The sequence below is a fragment of the Aegilops tauschii genome, chromosome 3 (assembly GCF_002575655.3).
Source record: "Aegilops tauschii subsp. strangulata cultivar AL8/78 chromosome 3, Aet v6.0, whole genome shotgun sequence".
In the NCBI taxonomy this organism is placed as follows: Eukaryota; Viridiplantae; Streptophyta; class Magnoliopsida; order Poales; family Poaceae; genus Aegilops; species Aegilops tauschii.
The window spans coordinates 625119254-625133985 of record NC_053037.3 but is presented as its reverse complement, the minus strand read 5'-3'; the positions used below and the strand labels follow the sequence as shown (position 1 = coordinate 625133985).

At 43.9% G+C, this 14732-nt stretch overlaps 2 protein-coding genes and 1 long non-coding RNA gene across 3 annotated transcripts; 2 read left to right on the top strand and 1 right to left on the bottom strand.

The window, feature by feature from the left end:
• Nucleotides 1–1314: 1314 nt before the first annotated feature.
• On the bottom strand, nt 1315–3603 carry LOC109780300 (uncharacterized). Its single transcript, XR_005764991.3, has 4 exons — nt 3285–3603; nt 2835–2901; nt 1817–2198; nt 1315–1701 (listed from the first exon to the last, which is right to left on the bottom strand). It is a non-coding gene; the product is annotated as an uncharacterized lncRNA (long non-coding RNA).
• Nucleotides 3604–3724: 121 nt separating this feature from the next.
• On the top strand, nt 3725–4515 carry LOC109780301 (uncharacterized). The gene is made up of 2 exons (XM_020338893.4): nt 3725–3933; nt 4049–4515. The coding sequence occupies exons 1-2, from the start codon at nt 3790–3792 to the stop codon at nt 4121–4123; spliced, it is 219 nt and encodes a 72-aa protein (XP_020194482.1). The 5' UTR covers nt 3725–3789; the 3' UTR covers nt 4124–4515.
• A 6995-nt stretch (nt 4516–11510) lies between these two features.
• Nucleotides 11511–12652, top strand: LOC109780299 (uncharacterized). The gene is made up of 2 exons (XM_020338892.3): nt 11511–11576; nt 11771–12652. The coding sequence occupies exons 1-2, from the start codon at nt 11511–11513 to the stop codon at nt 12650–12652; spliced, it is 948 nt and encodes a 315-aa protein (XP_020194481.1).
• The last annotated feature ends 2080 nt before the right edge of the window (nt 12653–14732 follow it).

Genomic DNA, 14732 nt, shown 5'->3' with positions numbered 1-14732 from the left:
TGCCGCTATAGCTGCATGAGCGCGACCCCAAAAAAATGTAGATGTACATTTTTTTTTGCGGGAAGAAAAAATGTAGATGTGCACGTACGCACAGGACGCTCTTGCTCTTAATGAAAAAACTAACTATACACATGAGTTTTTGTTTTGCCACAAAGATAATCCTATTTCGAGTACAATGACCAACCAAGAGCATGTAAAAAATAGACTTTGTGTCAGAAAATTAAATAAACTCACAATGACAAAATAAATTTTCAATATCTCTAAGAAAAAGAATGAATTTGAGGTAACCTAAATTAATTATTAGCCTCCTTAGATTTCCTCAATTTAAAATTGTACCAGCAAAAATAAGGTTTGAAAATGCAGAAATTTTGTTGGAAATGTCATCAATGAGATTTTGTATGGTAAAAAACTCTCTTATTTTGTGCACAAAGACTACAATTAACATGCTAAAAATCGACACTAGCAGTAGATACACTATAGCTATAAATCTATGTATGAAATAATGCATGTCTTAGTAACTATTTTTGGCACTATTAAAGTTGAATTGTAAATTAAGCTTTCACTGCTTATGCTATTAGTGCTTCACCATGTTGAAGTGATGGGCATGTACCCATGGAGTGTCTTAAACAATTATTATTACGCCAATGATTTTATTTCTCCCGTTGCAACGCACGGGCATGTTGCAGTACAGCTCAAGGCAGATCGTAGATTACATGGCTAAGCAGCCCACCTGTTTTTTGTAATTGTTTGTTGTGTTAAAATTAAATTGGTTTATGTATTCTGCTGGAGCAGTCACATGTCATACTAATTTCAGAAGAACAATTTCTAATTTAATGGTTAATGTATTGTTGGTCTAAAATGAAAATCCCAAACAAAAACAGAGTCACAATTTGTATTTATGCGACGAATAATGGAAGTTTCAAATGCTAAATTTAAACTAAGATTTTTGGAATAAACTGTTGTCTCTAAAGCTTGTCTCATGTAAGCCATCAACTAAATGTATTATATTAGCATGAATAATTGTTAAGTGCAACCAGTGGTCAGTTTTATTTGATTTTGAATAAACAAGGTGGGCTATACATTATATGATCTCAGTAGCTTGATTTGAACCCCGTTGCAACGCACGGGCCCTTTTGCTAGTATAAACTATGGCCGTAATCCTGAATATATATGTGGCACATGATTGCTTAGTGTAATTAAATCCATATGATGAGGCTGGCACATGATTGCTTAGTGTAATTAAATCCATATGATGAAACTGGCACATGATTGCTTACTGTAAGGCACTAAATGTCCAAGATATCTTGGGCCAGGTTTAAAGAGAAGCATCCAACTGTATCTTATGCCACTATGCATAAAGTAATTATTCTTATTTCTTGTTTGATGACCTCACTACTGAAAGAATACAAATTATATCTGAGCACAACGGATCTCTACAGGTGAGCAGGGCATACCACGGATAATGATAATAAATGTTTTGAGCAAACATTTTCTAATTAAACTATTACTTACCATAACATTATGCCAAATCCCCGCACAATAAATCCGAAGCATTGAGAAAAACGTTAGATTCTGCAGCTGGTCATAGTTCAGAGCAACTAAAGCCCTAGGAAAAGGTCCAGCTATGAATACTGCAACATATTCCATCTGGACACGCCCTCGCTGTTGAATATTCAGAAATGAGCATCTCAACATTGTAACCTAAAAAAGAGATTTATATAAGAAGTGATATTACAAGACAACTTCCGGATTTTCGTAGTACGAAATCAAAAATACATTTTATTGATACATGTAAGCAACATGCAGCACAACTCACCAAAAAGGAGCATGTCCGGGCGGATAAGATATATACCTTGCAGCTGCAAGAGCATGTCCAAATTCATGAAAAGCGGTAGATAAGGTTGTCAATGTTATGATGATTGTGGTGTCCTTTTTCGACATGCTGAAGCTGGAAGCCTACAACAAGTAAATTAATGCCCAATGGCTGATGTTATGATGATTGTGGTGTCCATTATCGACACGCTGAAGCTGGAAGCCTACAACAAGTAAATTCATGCTGAATGGCTGATGTTATGATGATTGTGGTGTCCATTATCAACACGCTGAAGCTGGAAGCCTACAACAACAGTAGGTTTTGTAGCTCGGCACTAACATATCCATCTCCAAAATAAAATGCATCAATTACGTCCCAATAGTATCTGAAATTTCAATGAAAAAATGTGAGTGTGACTATCAAAAACCGTAAAGAAAATATTTTGCTTAAGTTGTTAACTACCTGCTATAGGTAATGGATTCACTAAAATCAAATCAATTTAGTAACCTTTGTCAAATTGTAATCAATACTGCAGATATTCTTCTAGTAACGGCGACTAAACTAGAACTGCAGTAAAACCTTTCCGAGAAAAAGAAAGCGACAAAGATGGAATGCGGGAAATCATCTCTCTTTTGGGGCAAATGACAGAAAAGGGTTTCCAATGCTTCGCTGAATCATGTGGATTTTAGGAAGCAAAAATTTCAACTCTATATATACATCAATGCGAACTCTAGCAATCTTAGGGAACTGCATGAAAAACTGAAAATTAATACTCTCGATGCTGTAAATGAGGATCCGAGATTTCCATACCAAGGTCACTAACATAGGAATATAAACTATGGCCGCATCCTGAATATATGTGTGGCATAATCAGTTATTGTTGTACACTGTCAAGATGAAATTCCAACTGATCTAAGCAGCATCAAGCCGTGACACCGTGGATAAGGTATTATCGAACTTAGAATTACCACGCGCTGCAATGAACATGATATTTGGATTCCATGATGACATTTGAGCTTACCAGAGACACGCCGACTAAAACGGTGGGAGAGAAGTGAACTCCTGAAGAAAACCATGCTCTGATGAACCTGCAAAAAAAAAAAAGTAGCAGCTCAAATGAATGCAAGGATGACAATCCATGGCCCAGCTCGACTATACTAGATGGTTGGTGAGTTTCAAGAGGCTACTCATAGTACGTACTAGCATTGTTGAGAAACCGTTAACTGGTGGCTGCTCGGTTGGCTGGCGAGTACAGGATTAATAGGCTAATCGGCAAGTTAATCGGCCATTTTAACAATTAATAGAATGATTTATCAGTTTATCAGCTACTCGGTGACATCGGCCATTTTAACAATTAATTGGACGATTTATCAGTTTATCGGCTACTCGATGACTCTACAAATAGGAATTAATCGGCAAGTTAACTGCTTGCTTAATAGGACAAATTCTTAATCGGGCGTACTAGTAATACCTCGCATGTTTGTCTCCATCCGAAATCGAAATCGGACACCACGTCGTCGTTGAAGCCGTAGATCTTGCAGTCGCAGTGCCCGAAGCTGGATTGACGGGAGCATCTCAAGCTTCCCAGAATCCTTGGACGCCCTAGCGAACCGGGCCATTCGCCAGCCGCCTCCGCCTATATCGGGTGCCCTTAGCGGCGCCCCGCGGCAGCGGCAGCGAGAGCCGGAGCGGGCAGGGGCGGAGAGGAATAGGGAGTGGCCGAGGGTGAGCGGTGAGGGAGGGGAAAGCCGCCGCCTGGGAGCGCCGTGGAGTATTCCGGTCGCCGCCGAGCCGGGTGGAGGAATGGAATCAACGAGGACGGTCCATTAGATTAGCCCGAAGCCCACCCAGGTCCCATGTGCAGTCACCCGGTAGCCCAGCCCAGCCCACCAAATAATACTCCTTCCTTCTTCTTTCTTCACTCGTGGACTGGACCTTTCTGACTCACGCGCGGCCCAGCAGGAAGGAGGAGGAGGATGAACGGCGGCGGCGGCAAGAAGAAGTTCGGCGGCGGGCGGGTGCCGACGGGGACCCCCTCGCTGGCGTGGTCGTCGGTGGTGGTGGTCGCCTCCCTCCTCGCCGGCGCCTCCATCGTCCACAACATCTACAAGCCCGACATGGTCCGTCTCAGCTTCTTCACTTATCCCCTCACCTTGTGCCCCTGCACGCGACCTGTTCGACATAATGCTCACCTCTCTCCTATTCTTCTTCTCTTGTATTAATTTGACCCCGCAGACCCTCCCGCCGGTGGAGGTCGCCGACGGCAACGGAGCCGGAGCCACAGCCGGCGGCAAGCGCAAGGAGAGCTGAGCTAAATCTGACGGCTGGCGGGCGCCGGTGCTCTGCTCGATGCCCAAGAGGATGGATTTATCCAGTGTCATTATTCCTTTCTTTCTTTTTATTTCTCAAGGCAGCATGCAGGCGTGGTGCCATTCTACGTTCTAGCTCGGTCCAAACATATGTGGAGATCTTCGTCCGTTTTGCTGCGTCTTCAAACCTGGACAAAGACAACAGCTCGACCTGTATCTCCAGTACTACTCTGCCTAAACTGTAGAACTTTGCGTGGTGATTGATGGGTTCGATGGTGCTTGTTAATTTGATTATATTGCTGGGTCGATCGATTAGTCCAAGATGTCTAGCGACGGGTTAATTTGATCAAAGCAAAGCCGGCTGGCTCTTGGTTTACTGTTTCGAAGAAGGAATTAAGCTGGTTACTGGTAATAATTACTCCCTCCATTTCATATTAAGTGTCGCTGATTTAGTACCAGCGATACTTAATATGGAACGGATGTTGCTGTACATATAATGTCATGTCCGTGGACGATGCTATGAATGAAGCCGTTGGTATTAGAAATCAAACTTCAGTACATTGTCAGATTTTGCATCCTTGAATTGGCCATGCCTCTGTGGTGCGCAAAGTAGTTTCGATATGGAATGGTGGAAGTAGTTAATTTGCATTGCCTTGGACTTGGTCCCACGATTCACATGCATATGTACGTTCCTGGGCCAGACACGGGGGAGTATATAATATCAGGGCCGTCTTCAGGAATTCGGGCCCCGGTGCAAAAAGCAAAATGGGGCCCTAACAAAATAATAATAATATAACTCAAGCATAATCACATAATTATAGACTTTAATTATGTTATTTCAAACAAGATTTAGGAAATTCTCAAGTATCAACGCAAAATACCAAAACCAAGAAACTGACCTCATGCTCTATTAAAAAGTGTCATCCGTCTTGCGTTCATTGATATGAAATCTTCAATTATATCTTCATAATCAACCTTCTCATAGACATCATTTTCAATTGCTATTTTCTCCAAACCATTGAGTATTTCTTGTGTCATAGTAGAACGTAAGTAGGACTTCAACAACTTGATTTTAGAAAAGCTCCTTTCCGCAAATGCAACAATTACAGGAATTGTTAACCAAATACTTTCTTCCAGAACTAGGATGCATAATTGTTTCAGTTTATGAACCAAACAAAAATCATATCAATGAATTTGAACTGATGAACTCCATGAATTATATGCTTGTAACTTGTATAGTTAGTTGGAATGGAAAAACATAGAACCTTGATTTTGGACTTGGACGAGCAACTATTGAAAATCTTGAATCTGTTACCGACAAAAATTGTTCCAAAACATATTACTGTAGTAACTAGTAAACTGTTGTACAAGTTTGCAGGTCAGTTTATCAAAATTAGTTAGAGAAAATGGGAGGAGCTTAGGGCAACGCACCAGTTGGCCTTCTGTTCAACGGCACCGCGGCAGTGTTGGCCGGCGTGGCGGTGGCCGACGGTCGCAATTACCGTGTAGTTCCGCTTCGGGCTGTCCTGTGGCTGCGAAGAGATCACCGCTGAGCCGCTGATTCATCAGTCGAAGCGAAAAGACGGGAAGCGAAGGGATTAGGGAATGAAACGCCGGAAGTCACGGAATGTACAACGTTGTCGCTGCTGTTTCGTCTATCAATCGGATGGATCCAAGCGATGAGATTTTTTTTTGTTGATAATACAAGCGACGAGATGGGGAACATACAGCGTTGCAGTTGCTGTATGGCTTGAGCGGACCAAGCCCAAAAGGGAGCGACAGAGGTAATGTTGGCCCAAACCTGAATTTTTTTTGACTAATATATGCACATATGTAGACCCTAATTGGGGCCCCCTGTATTTTGGGGGCCCTGTGCGAGCGCACAGCTCGCACAGGCCCCTCGACGGCCCTGTATAATATAGGTATATAAAAGATAGGAACATTTGTCTATGGGCCTATATGGAGACAAATAATAAAAAAAAAGGCGCTGCTACGCATCTGCCGGCGGATGTTTTTAAAAGATCCACCGCCTCGCGAGCCGTCTGATGTGCAGACATCGGGCAGCAGAGTGCCGTCTTTCACCATTGCAACAGAGCTGCTGGTGCAGAAGTTTTGCAACAGAAGCCTTGTTGCAGAAAATCTTTGCAACGAAGGTATTGTTCCATTTTTTTTTTTGCAATGAAGGCTCTTCTAGAATATCCTTGAAGTTCTTATAACCTTTCAAAATCTTCTAGGACATTCTTATTTCGGGATCTTCATGAGTACTTCCGGGACACATGCAACCGTAAAGCGGTGATTCTAGCATGAATCTTAAAAGCGATGTCATATGGCAATTCATGTGGGCATTCACTCTCCCATGCACCCTTCACAGGGAACAACGCAAACGTTCCCTCTGATGCACCCACCCAAGGGAACGACCGCGTGTAGCATGACATCCACCTACGATGTGAAGCATGCACATTACCAAAATCATGTATGACTGGCGAATCATCACGCTGTAGCATGGTAATTCCTACACATGCATGGCAAATTGACAATTTTCTCTGTTGTACCATACCATTTTTCTGTTATAACATGGTAATTCCTTTCTGCTAACATGGTAATTCTCTTTTGCGCATGTCAATTTCTAAACATGTGAGCAACTTCCTCTTCTATTTATCATGATAATTATCTCTACTGCAACATGGCAATTTTCTTAAACGCATGGCAATTTTCTCTGTTGTAGTATGGCAATTTTTGTTCTATAGCTTGGCATTTTTCGCTTGTTTAGCATGACAAATATTTCTATTACAGGATAACAAAACTATTTTGTTTTAACATGACAATTCTTAAACGTTTCTCAGAGTGATTCTTTGCAAATGACAAGGAAAATCAATGTTTGGTCATGTAAGCTTTGTTGAGGAACGTCCGTGTGGTGAAACCAGCTCACTAATGTTTAAAACCTATACTTGACACTGGTGCCTTTATTTTACAATTTATTTCAGCATTTCTAGTGATGTTCGTTCAGTGGGAGGAGATGTTTCCATTGACCACGAGACGTCAGTGATGACTTCGGCAATATCAAGATGTTGTGTCGGCTCGACATCTCGAAGGTGCTCATAGGGATAAGGTGTGCGTGCGTGTACTCATATGGGTGAATGTATATGCGTGTATGTGAGCACAAAATGTTCATTCTCACAGAATAAACATTAGCTCGCCATCAGGGTCCTTTTTATTTCGAAAACACTAACGCCCACACGTGTGGGCGTTAGACAACTCACCCACACGCCTTCATCGTCGTCCAATGCCTTTTGCACGAATCTTGGCATGAAAAGGCTGATTTTGTGTGTCACGTAGGACAACTCGTGTGTGTGGCGTGTGAGGGAGTTCACCCGCACGCCGGCTTTCTCTCCGCGGTCAACGTTTCGCCAGTCGGGGCGTGCGATGAAACTGCTGTGGCGCCCGCACGCCGCGCATCACTTCTGTTCCCCATCTCCCACGACTGCCCATTCTCCCACTCTCCCACACTCAAGCTGTCATTTGCCATGTTTTTGAATGGTACATGGCAACTGCCCTATTTGTGAGCATGAGCAGATGACAACTCTCTTCTTACCCCGAACATATTATTGTTGCCACGTCTGTTTGTAGCGCTACATGGCAACTGTCTAGTGTTAGTAGGTGGCAACTCCTAAAGATACCACCATCGCCCACATGCCCGTCTCCTCTCCCACACACCAAAAGCTATCAGTTGCCATGTGTTTTGCAGGGTACATGGCAACTGTCCTAGCGTGCTTGTAAGCAGATGACAACTCTCTTTTTACCTGAAACATGTTTTTTGCCATGTTTTTTAGTGCTACATGGCAACTGTTCAGTGTCAGTAGGTGGCAACTCCTAAAGTTTTTTAAATCATGGTAACTGTAGTAGACCAGACCATATATGGCAACATGTTATATATGCACGAGCATTAGCTTTTGTGACTGTTAACATGAAAGAAAAATTGCAGTGAGAGAAATTTACTTGTTGTCTCAGTATTCGAGGTGACTGTTTCATGTCAACGACCGTTACAAACAATGCAAGAAGTCACCTCCGTACATACATTCAGTACCCACTGCAGTACAACTACAAACAGTGTCTGCAATTATCATAGCACGGACGAACAATGATACTTGCAAACCACCTGGCTTGAGTTAAACACTTTTTTGTTCACATGGACAATCAATCCTTGAGTACCAGAAGAAGGGATCCTAATTAAATCTCAGCACCAGAGCATGCACATAACCAAGAACGCTGTCGTGTGTATTGACAATGGAAGTTGAATCGGACTCGATTGCCTGTCACTTTCTATCTCGATTTAAAATTGGAGAGAAAAAACTCCCCGCCCACCACACCTACCTCAAGTGGTGGTTGTAGTTTAATTTGTCTTCTATATTCTGACATTGGTAAATTTTGAGCAGATTTGAGATTTTCCCCTATTCACATCAGTATGGTTGATAACATGGAGCTGATTTTGCACACGTAGCAACCATGTCAACATGACAAACATAAATAAAAATAGAGAAAAATATGTTTTTCGTCCCTCAAGTTCCCCAAAGGTATACTTGGTCCCTCAAGAATTTTCCAGTGATATCTGGTCCCTCAAGTTTCATAACCAGATAAAATTAGTACAAAACAAGAATTAGAGAGGAAAACCAGCCATGTGTACTCATTTTTTTCTGTCCTCAAGATGCGTCAGCTACCTGCGCCTGCCCCTACCCCTGTTGTGCGCCACCCAGCACCTGCGTCGCACCGCCACCACACCCCACCCGCATCATCCCACCAGACCCTGCCTGCATCGCCCCTCCCATCCCTTCTTTCTGTCGCATCCCTACTCCGGTGAGCCCTCAGGGATTGCTTGGATTCGTCGAAAGCCAGGCCATCGTCGACCAGACCTTCATTGGACATCCACGTTGAAGCGGGGCACCGTGCTGGCCGCGCTCTTCCTGCCGGTGGAGGATCCGCCATGGGCACACCTCAAATCCATCCTCGCCGATGGTTGTGCTGCTCTGCGTTGGCGACCCCAGAGAGGCCGGTTGTGCCACTGCCCCGCCCTTTAATCTACAGCACCGCTAATGACACAGAGATGAGAGCCCCCCCCCCCCCCCCCACACACACACGACCGGCGAGGCCACATCGGGCGACAGCAACCCACCGGCATCGCCCTCACACCCCCTCGATCTACTGCGGTGACAAAAACCAACCGCCGTGCGTGTGCATTTCATTTTTCTGGGTTTGGATAAAGCAAACAGCTTCCACGTGGACAGTTTTCTACTGAAATCTGGTTTTGTACTAATTTTGTCTCGTTTTGAAGCTTGAGGGACCAAATGTCACCTGAGAATTGTTAAGGGACCATATGTAGACTTTTGGGGAACTTCAGGGACGAAAAACATACGTTTCTCATAAAAATAATAGGGACTAATATATTACATCATGGAAGGTGATCAATGTTATATGCGCACGTGTATTTGTTTTGTAACTGTTAACACACAAGAAAATTAAAGCCACCAAAATTTAGTTGACATCTCGTATTCACGGTGACTATTTCATATCATCAATGGACATGAATATGACAAAATTACGTATAAGTCCGGCTACGTACAGTACCCGCAACTATCACAGTACGAATTAACAGTGGTACTTGCAAACCACCTGGCTTTAATTAAACACTTATTTGTTCATGCCAAAACTCGACCCATGTATAATAGAAGAAGATCTCTTAATGTGCTCTCTATGCTCGAGAATGCACAACCAAGAACACCATATGTGTATTAACTGTGGGAGTCGAATCGAACTTGATTTCCCGAGGTTGCCAACTCGCCCAGGTTTCAAGATAAACTTCTACCTTGGTATAAAAGTGGAAAAACTCATCGCTAACCACACCTACCTTACCAATTTTTGTAGTTTTGCCTCTTATATTTTGAGATTAGACAAGTTTGACACTAAACTTCTGATACAGAGCAGATTTGATCCCTGATCCGAGTCAAAACAGTATGGATGTTAACAAGGTGGCGATTTTGCAAGCCTTTCAACATGAAAATCAATAAAAAATAAAAAAATACTAAACATATATTGTATCTACAAATTTATAATACAATTACAGAAATTTGTAAAACCCTAAGTATTCCAAAATAATAATTTGTTCTGAATAAACTTCAAGAGTATAATAAAAAGACTACTCGCGAACGTTCATAATTTATTTATAAGCTTTCCACAGTTTCCAGATTTTTTATAAAACTTCTAAATTTATTTTATTTTTGTCCAGAATTCCCTTTGTTGTTTTATTTAGTAATGAATGTTTGTTTATGTTTATCTTGTTTTTGTGCCGATTGGTTTGTGTGCAAAAGAATCACCACATTACTGGTCAGATGAATTTTACTAGGTCAGCATATCATCCAACCTTAAAATTTTTAGAGTATGTGCGCAAAACCATTGCCACATTACTGGTCATATAAATTTCAATAGGTCAGTAATCAAATCATCCAACCTTTAAATTTAGAGTATGGCAATCATGCATAAATGAACTTGGCCAACACTTGAGTGGTCAAATATAATGTCAGTCCCTTCACATGCAAACCTAAGTTGTATATCCAACACAAACACTAGAGATCACTGCCACTTTTGCTTTATATATACATGACATGCCCAGTTCAATACTGAAGTTCAACTCACTTTGACATATTCCACATCTTATGGTATCTTTGGAGCACAATATTATGAAAACATATAAATAGAAGAAAAAAAACACATGATGAGAATGACACCACGTCATGGTTCCTACTAAAAATAGAAACACGAAAACGTGTGGCTGTCTCAAAACAGAGTGAGTGATAGGACTTGCTAGAGTTCAAACAAATATGTAGGACTATCAAATTACCAGTACCATTTAACTCTAGCTATGTGGTGGCCTGGATGATTAATTATGCGGTGGCAAATTAGCTATCAAGGCTAGCTAATCGGAGTACACTAATTAATTTATTGCATACTGTGGCCAGCATGGGTGGCACTTTCAGCCGGCGTCAGCACTCACCATGGAAAATAGCAAAAGTGTACCAATAAAGGAAAACAATGACAACATGTGTGTCCTCCTCTCTCTATTCCTCCAAACCTCCAGAGGCTATATATATACAGAGAGTGTGTCCCTCTCTCTCTCTCATCTCTTGGTGCTGTGCTAGCAACCGGGCAACTCTCTCATCTGGGGTAGCTTCCATTCCATTTCTTTCCTTGGTACTAGTAGTACTCTGACTCCATTTGATTCCCCAGCTGCTGCTGCTGCCAAGTCTCTTCCTCCCACCATCTCCAACCTCCAGCGCAGCCACCAAGACACCTCTCTCCTCTCCGAACAAGTCTCTCTTTCTGTAGATCACCGGCCTGCCATGATCTTCCCTCCCACCTTCCTAGATTCTTCAAATTGCTGGAACACCAACCACAACCAACCTCAGGTATGCATCCTTTTGCCTCTAGCTAGCTAATTAATTGCATATTCCGGCAAGATTTTGTTGACACGAGAAAATAGAGTATAAGTGTGTGCTAGCTAAGCTAGGGTTCTCTGATTGCTGATATATATCTTGAATATACCCATATACATCTTGGGTGATATGCTTAATTGATTACTCACCTCCTTGTTGATTTGCAGTTGCAGGAAATCGGCAATAACACTCATATCACCACTATTCCCTCACCTGCTGGTCATGATGATGGAGGAGGCGACAACAGCAATGAGGGTGGGTTAATGGCCACGGCCGGGGCCGGGGCCGGACGGGGAGATCATGGCGGTGTCGGTGCTGAGTATGGCCATGGAGGCAGCCGGAATAGCAAGCCGATGTCCATGTCGGATCGGGCACGATTGGCGCGGGTGCCGCCGCCGGTGCCGGGGCTCAATTGCCCACGCTGCGACTCCATCAACACGAAGTTTTGCTACTTCAACAACTACTCCTTCACCCAGCCTCGGCACTTCTGTCGCGCCTGCCGCCGCTACTGGACCCGCGGCGGCGCGCTCCGAAACGTGCCCGTCGGCAGCGTGTACCGCCGCCACGCCAAGTGCAGGGACAAGCGCAAGACGACGTCGGCCGCCTCCGAAGCAGCTGCGACAGGGACGTCGTCCACGACATCGATGACGTCCAGCAGTACATCTTGCGCCATCGGCACCGGCACCGCGGCGCCCGGCCTGCAGTCCTCCATGTTCCGCAGAGGGTTCGCCGACAGCTTCGACCCGGCGAGCCTCGGCCTCAGCTTCCCCGCCGGGCTGTTGTTCGCCGACAGCGGTGCCTACGCGGCGGACGGCTGCGTGCAGCAGCACCACGACCAGGCCCATGGGAACCGGATGGAGCAGTGGGCGGCAGCGCAGATTGACAGCTTCCCATTCATGCACGCCATGGATAATCAGATGTCCGGTCCGCCAACTGAGGCAATGCCCATCACAATGGCGGCGATGCGGGGCATGTTCCACTTCCACCTCGGGCCACGGAGCGGTGGCGGGGGCAATGGCGATGATGGAAATGGCGCTTCACTTCCTTAGGTGTTCGCCACATCATAAAAAAAAAAGTATGTGTTCCACACTAATGCATGAACGAAAGAGCCGGCTCGCTCTATTACCAGGGACGGCCCTGTGTTTGGGGAAGCCATAGGTGAACTCGACGACATGCGCTACTATGTCCTTAGATAATATATATGTGCATGATACATAAACATATATAAATATATATAACTTATTAAGATCAACTTTCAACCACACATCTTTAGTTTGACTATAATAATTCAACTGACTCCATTGACAACAATAATAATCAAATTCAAACTGACTCTATTGAAAACAATAATACTAGAAAGATAGCAAAATGAAACCAATATGACATGATTACCTCAAATAAGAACCAAATTCGACTGACTCCATCGACCATAATAATATTTTAGTGCTTCATAAAAGTTTTTTCATGCGTTTTTTATGCCAAGTCATTAAGGGCACAATCAAGATCAACATTGTCCAAGATATCCTTCTCAATGCAGTACATAGCCAAGCCACTCGATCTATCTTGCAACATAGTTTTTCTTTGCGGGTAATCTTGCAACATAGTTGACCTCAAATTATTTTTCAGTAGTTTCAGTTTAGAGAAACTTCTTTATACATAGGATGACTGGAACCCAACATGTACACAGAATGACAAAAAAATAGGATAGTTGAATACATACTCTGAAAGATTGAATTAGAAAATTATACATTAATATTTTTAAACTTCATGTATACTGAAATTGGAGGATGGGTCATGGATGAATAGTTGAATACATACATACCCTCCGTCCGAAAATATTTGTCATCAAAATGGATAAAAAAGAATGTATCTAGAACTGAAATATGTCTAAATACATTTCATTTTAGTCATTTTGATGACAAGTATTTCCGGACGAAGGGAATACTAAATAAAGAATAAAGTAAACTACTGAAATTGTCAAATTGGGGTTTGGAAGGGTGGACACGTACTGACTACTGTGGTGCGCTCACGGTCGACGACGGGAGAGCCTCGTTGCAGACTTGCAGTCGGCCAAGTAACGGACTTGCCAGGTGTATAAGTATTGCCGCCTTGCCGGGTAGCGTACTGACTACATGGATGCATACGTATTACCGCCTTGCCAGATGCCGGATGGCCGGGCAGCCGGACTGCCGTGCGGCGCGCGCAATGGCGACAACCAGCGGCTGCCAAGGCGCCGAGCGACAAGAAGGCCGACGGTTCACGGTCGACGAGAGAAAGACGATTAGACGAACCGACCAGACGAAGGAAAACGAGCACCCGTGCCTCGCATCCTTTTTTTGAGGGCTAGCTATCTGATGGGCCTAGCCCATCTCGTTTTCCACCTGGCCCTGGGCAGTCGCCCCACCGGCCGTACACCAGGGCCGGCCCTGTTTATTATAGTGAAAAATCTGTATCGGCCCCATGAAAAAACAGCTCTTTTTTTATAGATTCTTTACGATGTTCAAAAATATACAATATATTCGTGGATTTGATAAAACATTCATGAATTTTTAAAACAATCTAGAATATTAAAAAGCTCTCATAAAATTTTAGAATGTTCTTGAATTTAACAATATTGGGTGAAGGTGTCCTAGCACAAGGCCGCGCCAACGAATGGGCCCTGCAGACTGCAGTCACTCTTCTATAGCTGAAGGAGGACAACGAAGGCACCCGACGGCCGAGCACAGGCACACGCATGAGTGGAAGCCCAACATCAACGTCGGATGGGTCTCACCGCTGGCCATCCGCACGCCGCTAGTCGTAGCTGACCTGCAGTTCCAAAGAAGCAGTCGTCTCTACCCGTCGGATTTGGCTTCTCTAGATCCGGGCGAGGGCAACCACAACTCACAGCAGCCTGACAACCCAAGCTGCTCTGCGGTCTCAACTGCACCATCCAACACCTCCTCAAGCCCCATGTGCGACGCTATGACCTGCCCTCCGCTACCGACTGTGGTCCTTCCAGTCTTGTTGTATCTTACGCGGCACGTCGCATACCACACGAGCTTTGCCGCTGACGTCCTCCGGTGGTGGTAGGGATGTGGGAGGGAAAGGGTGTCGCTGTAGAGTTCACCGCTGCCGCCTGTGGAGGCG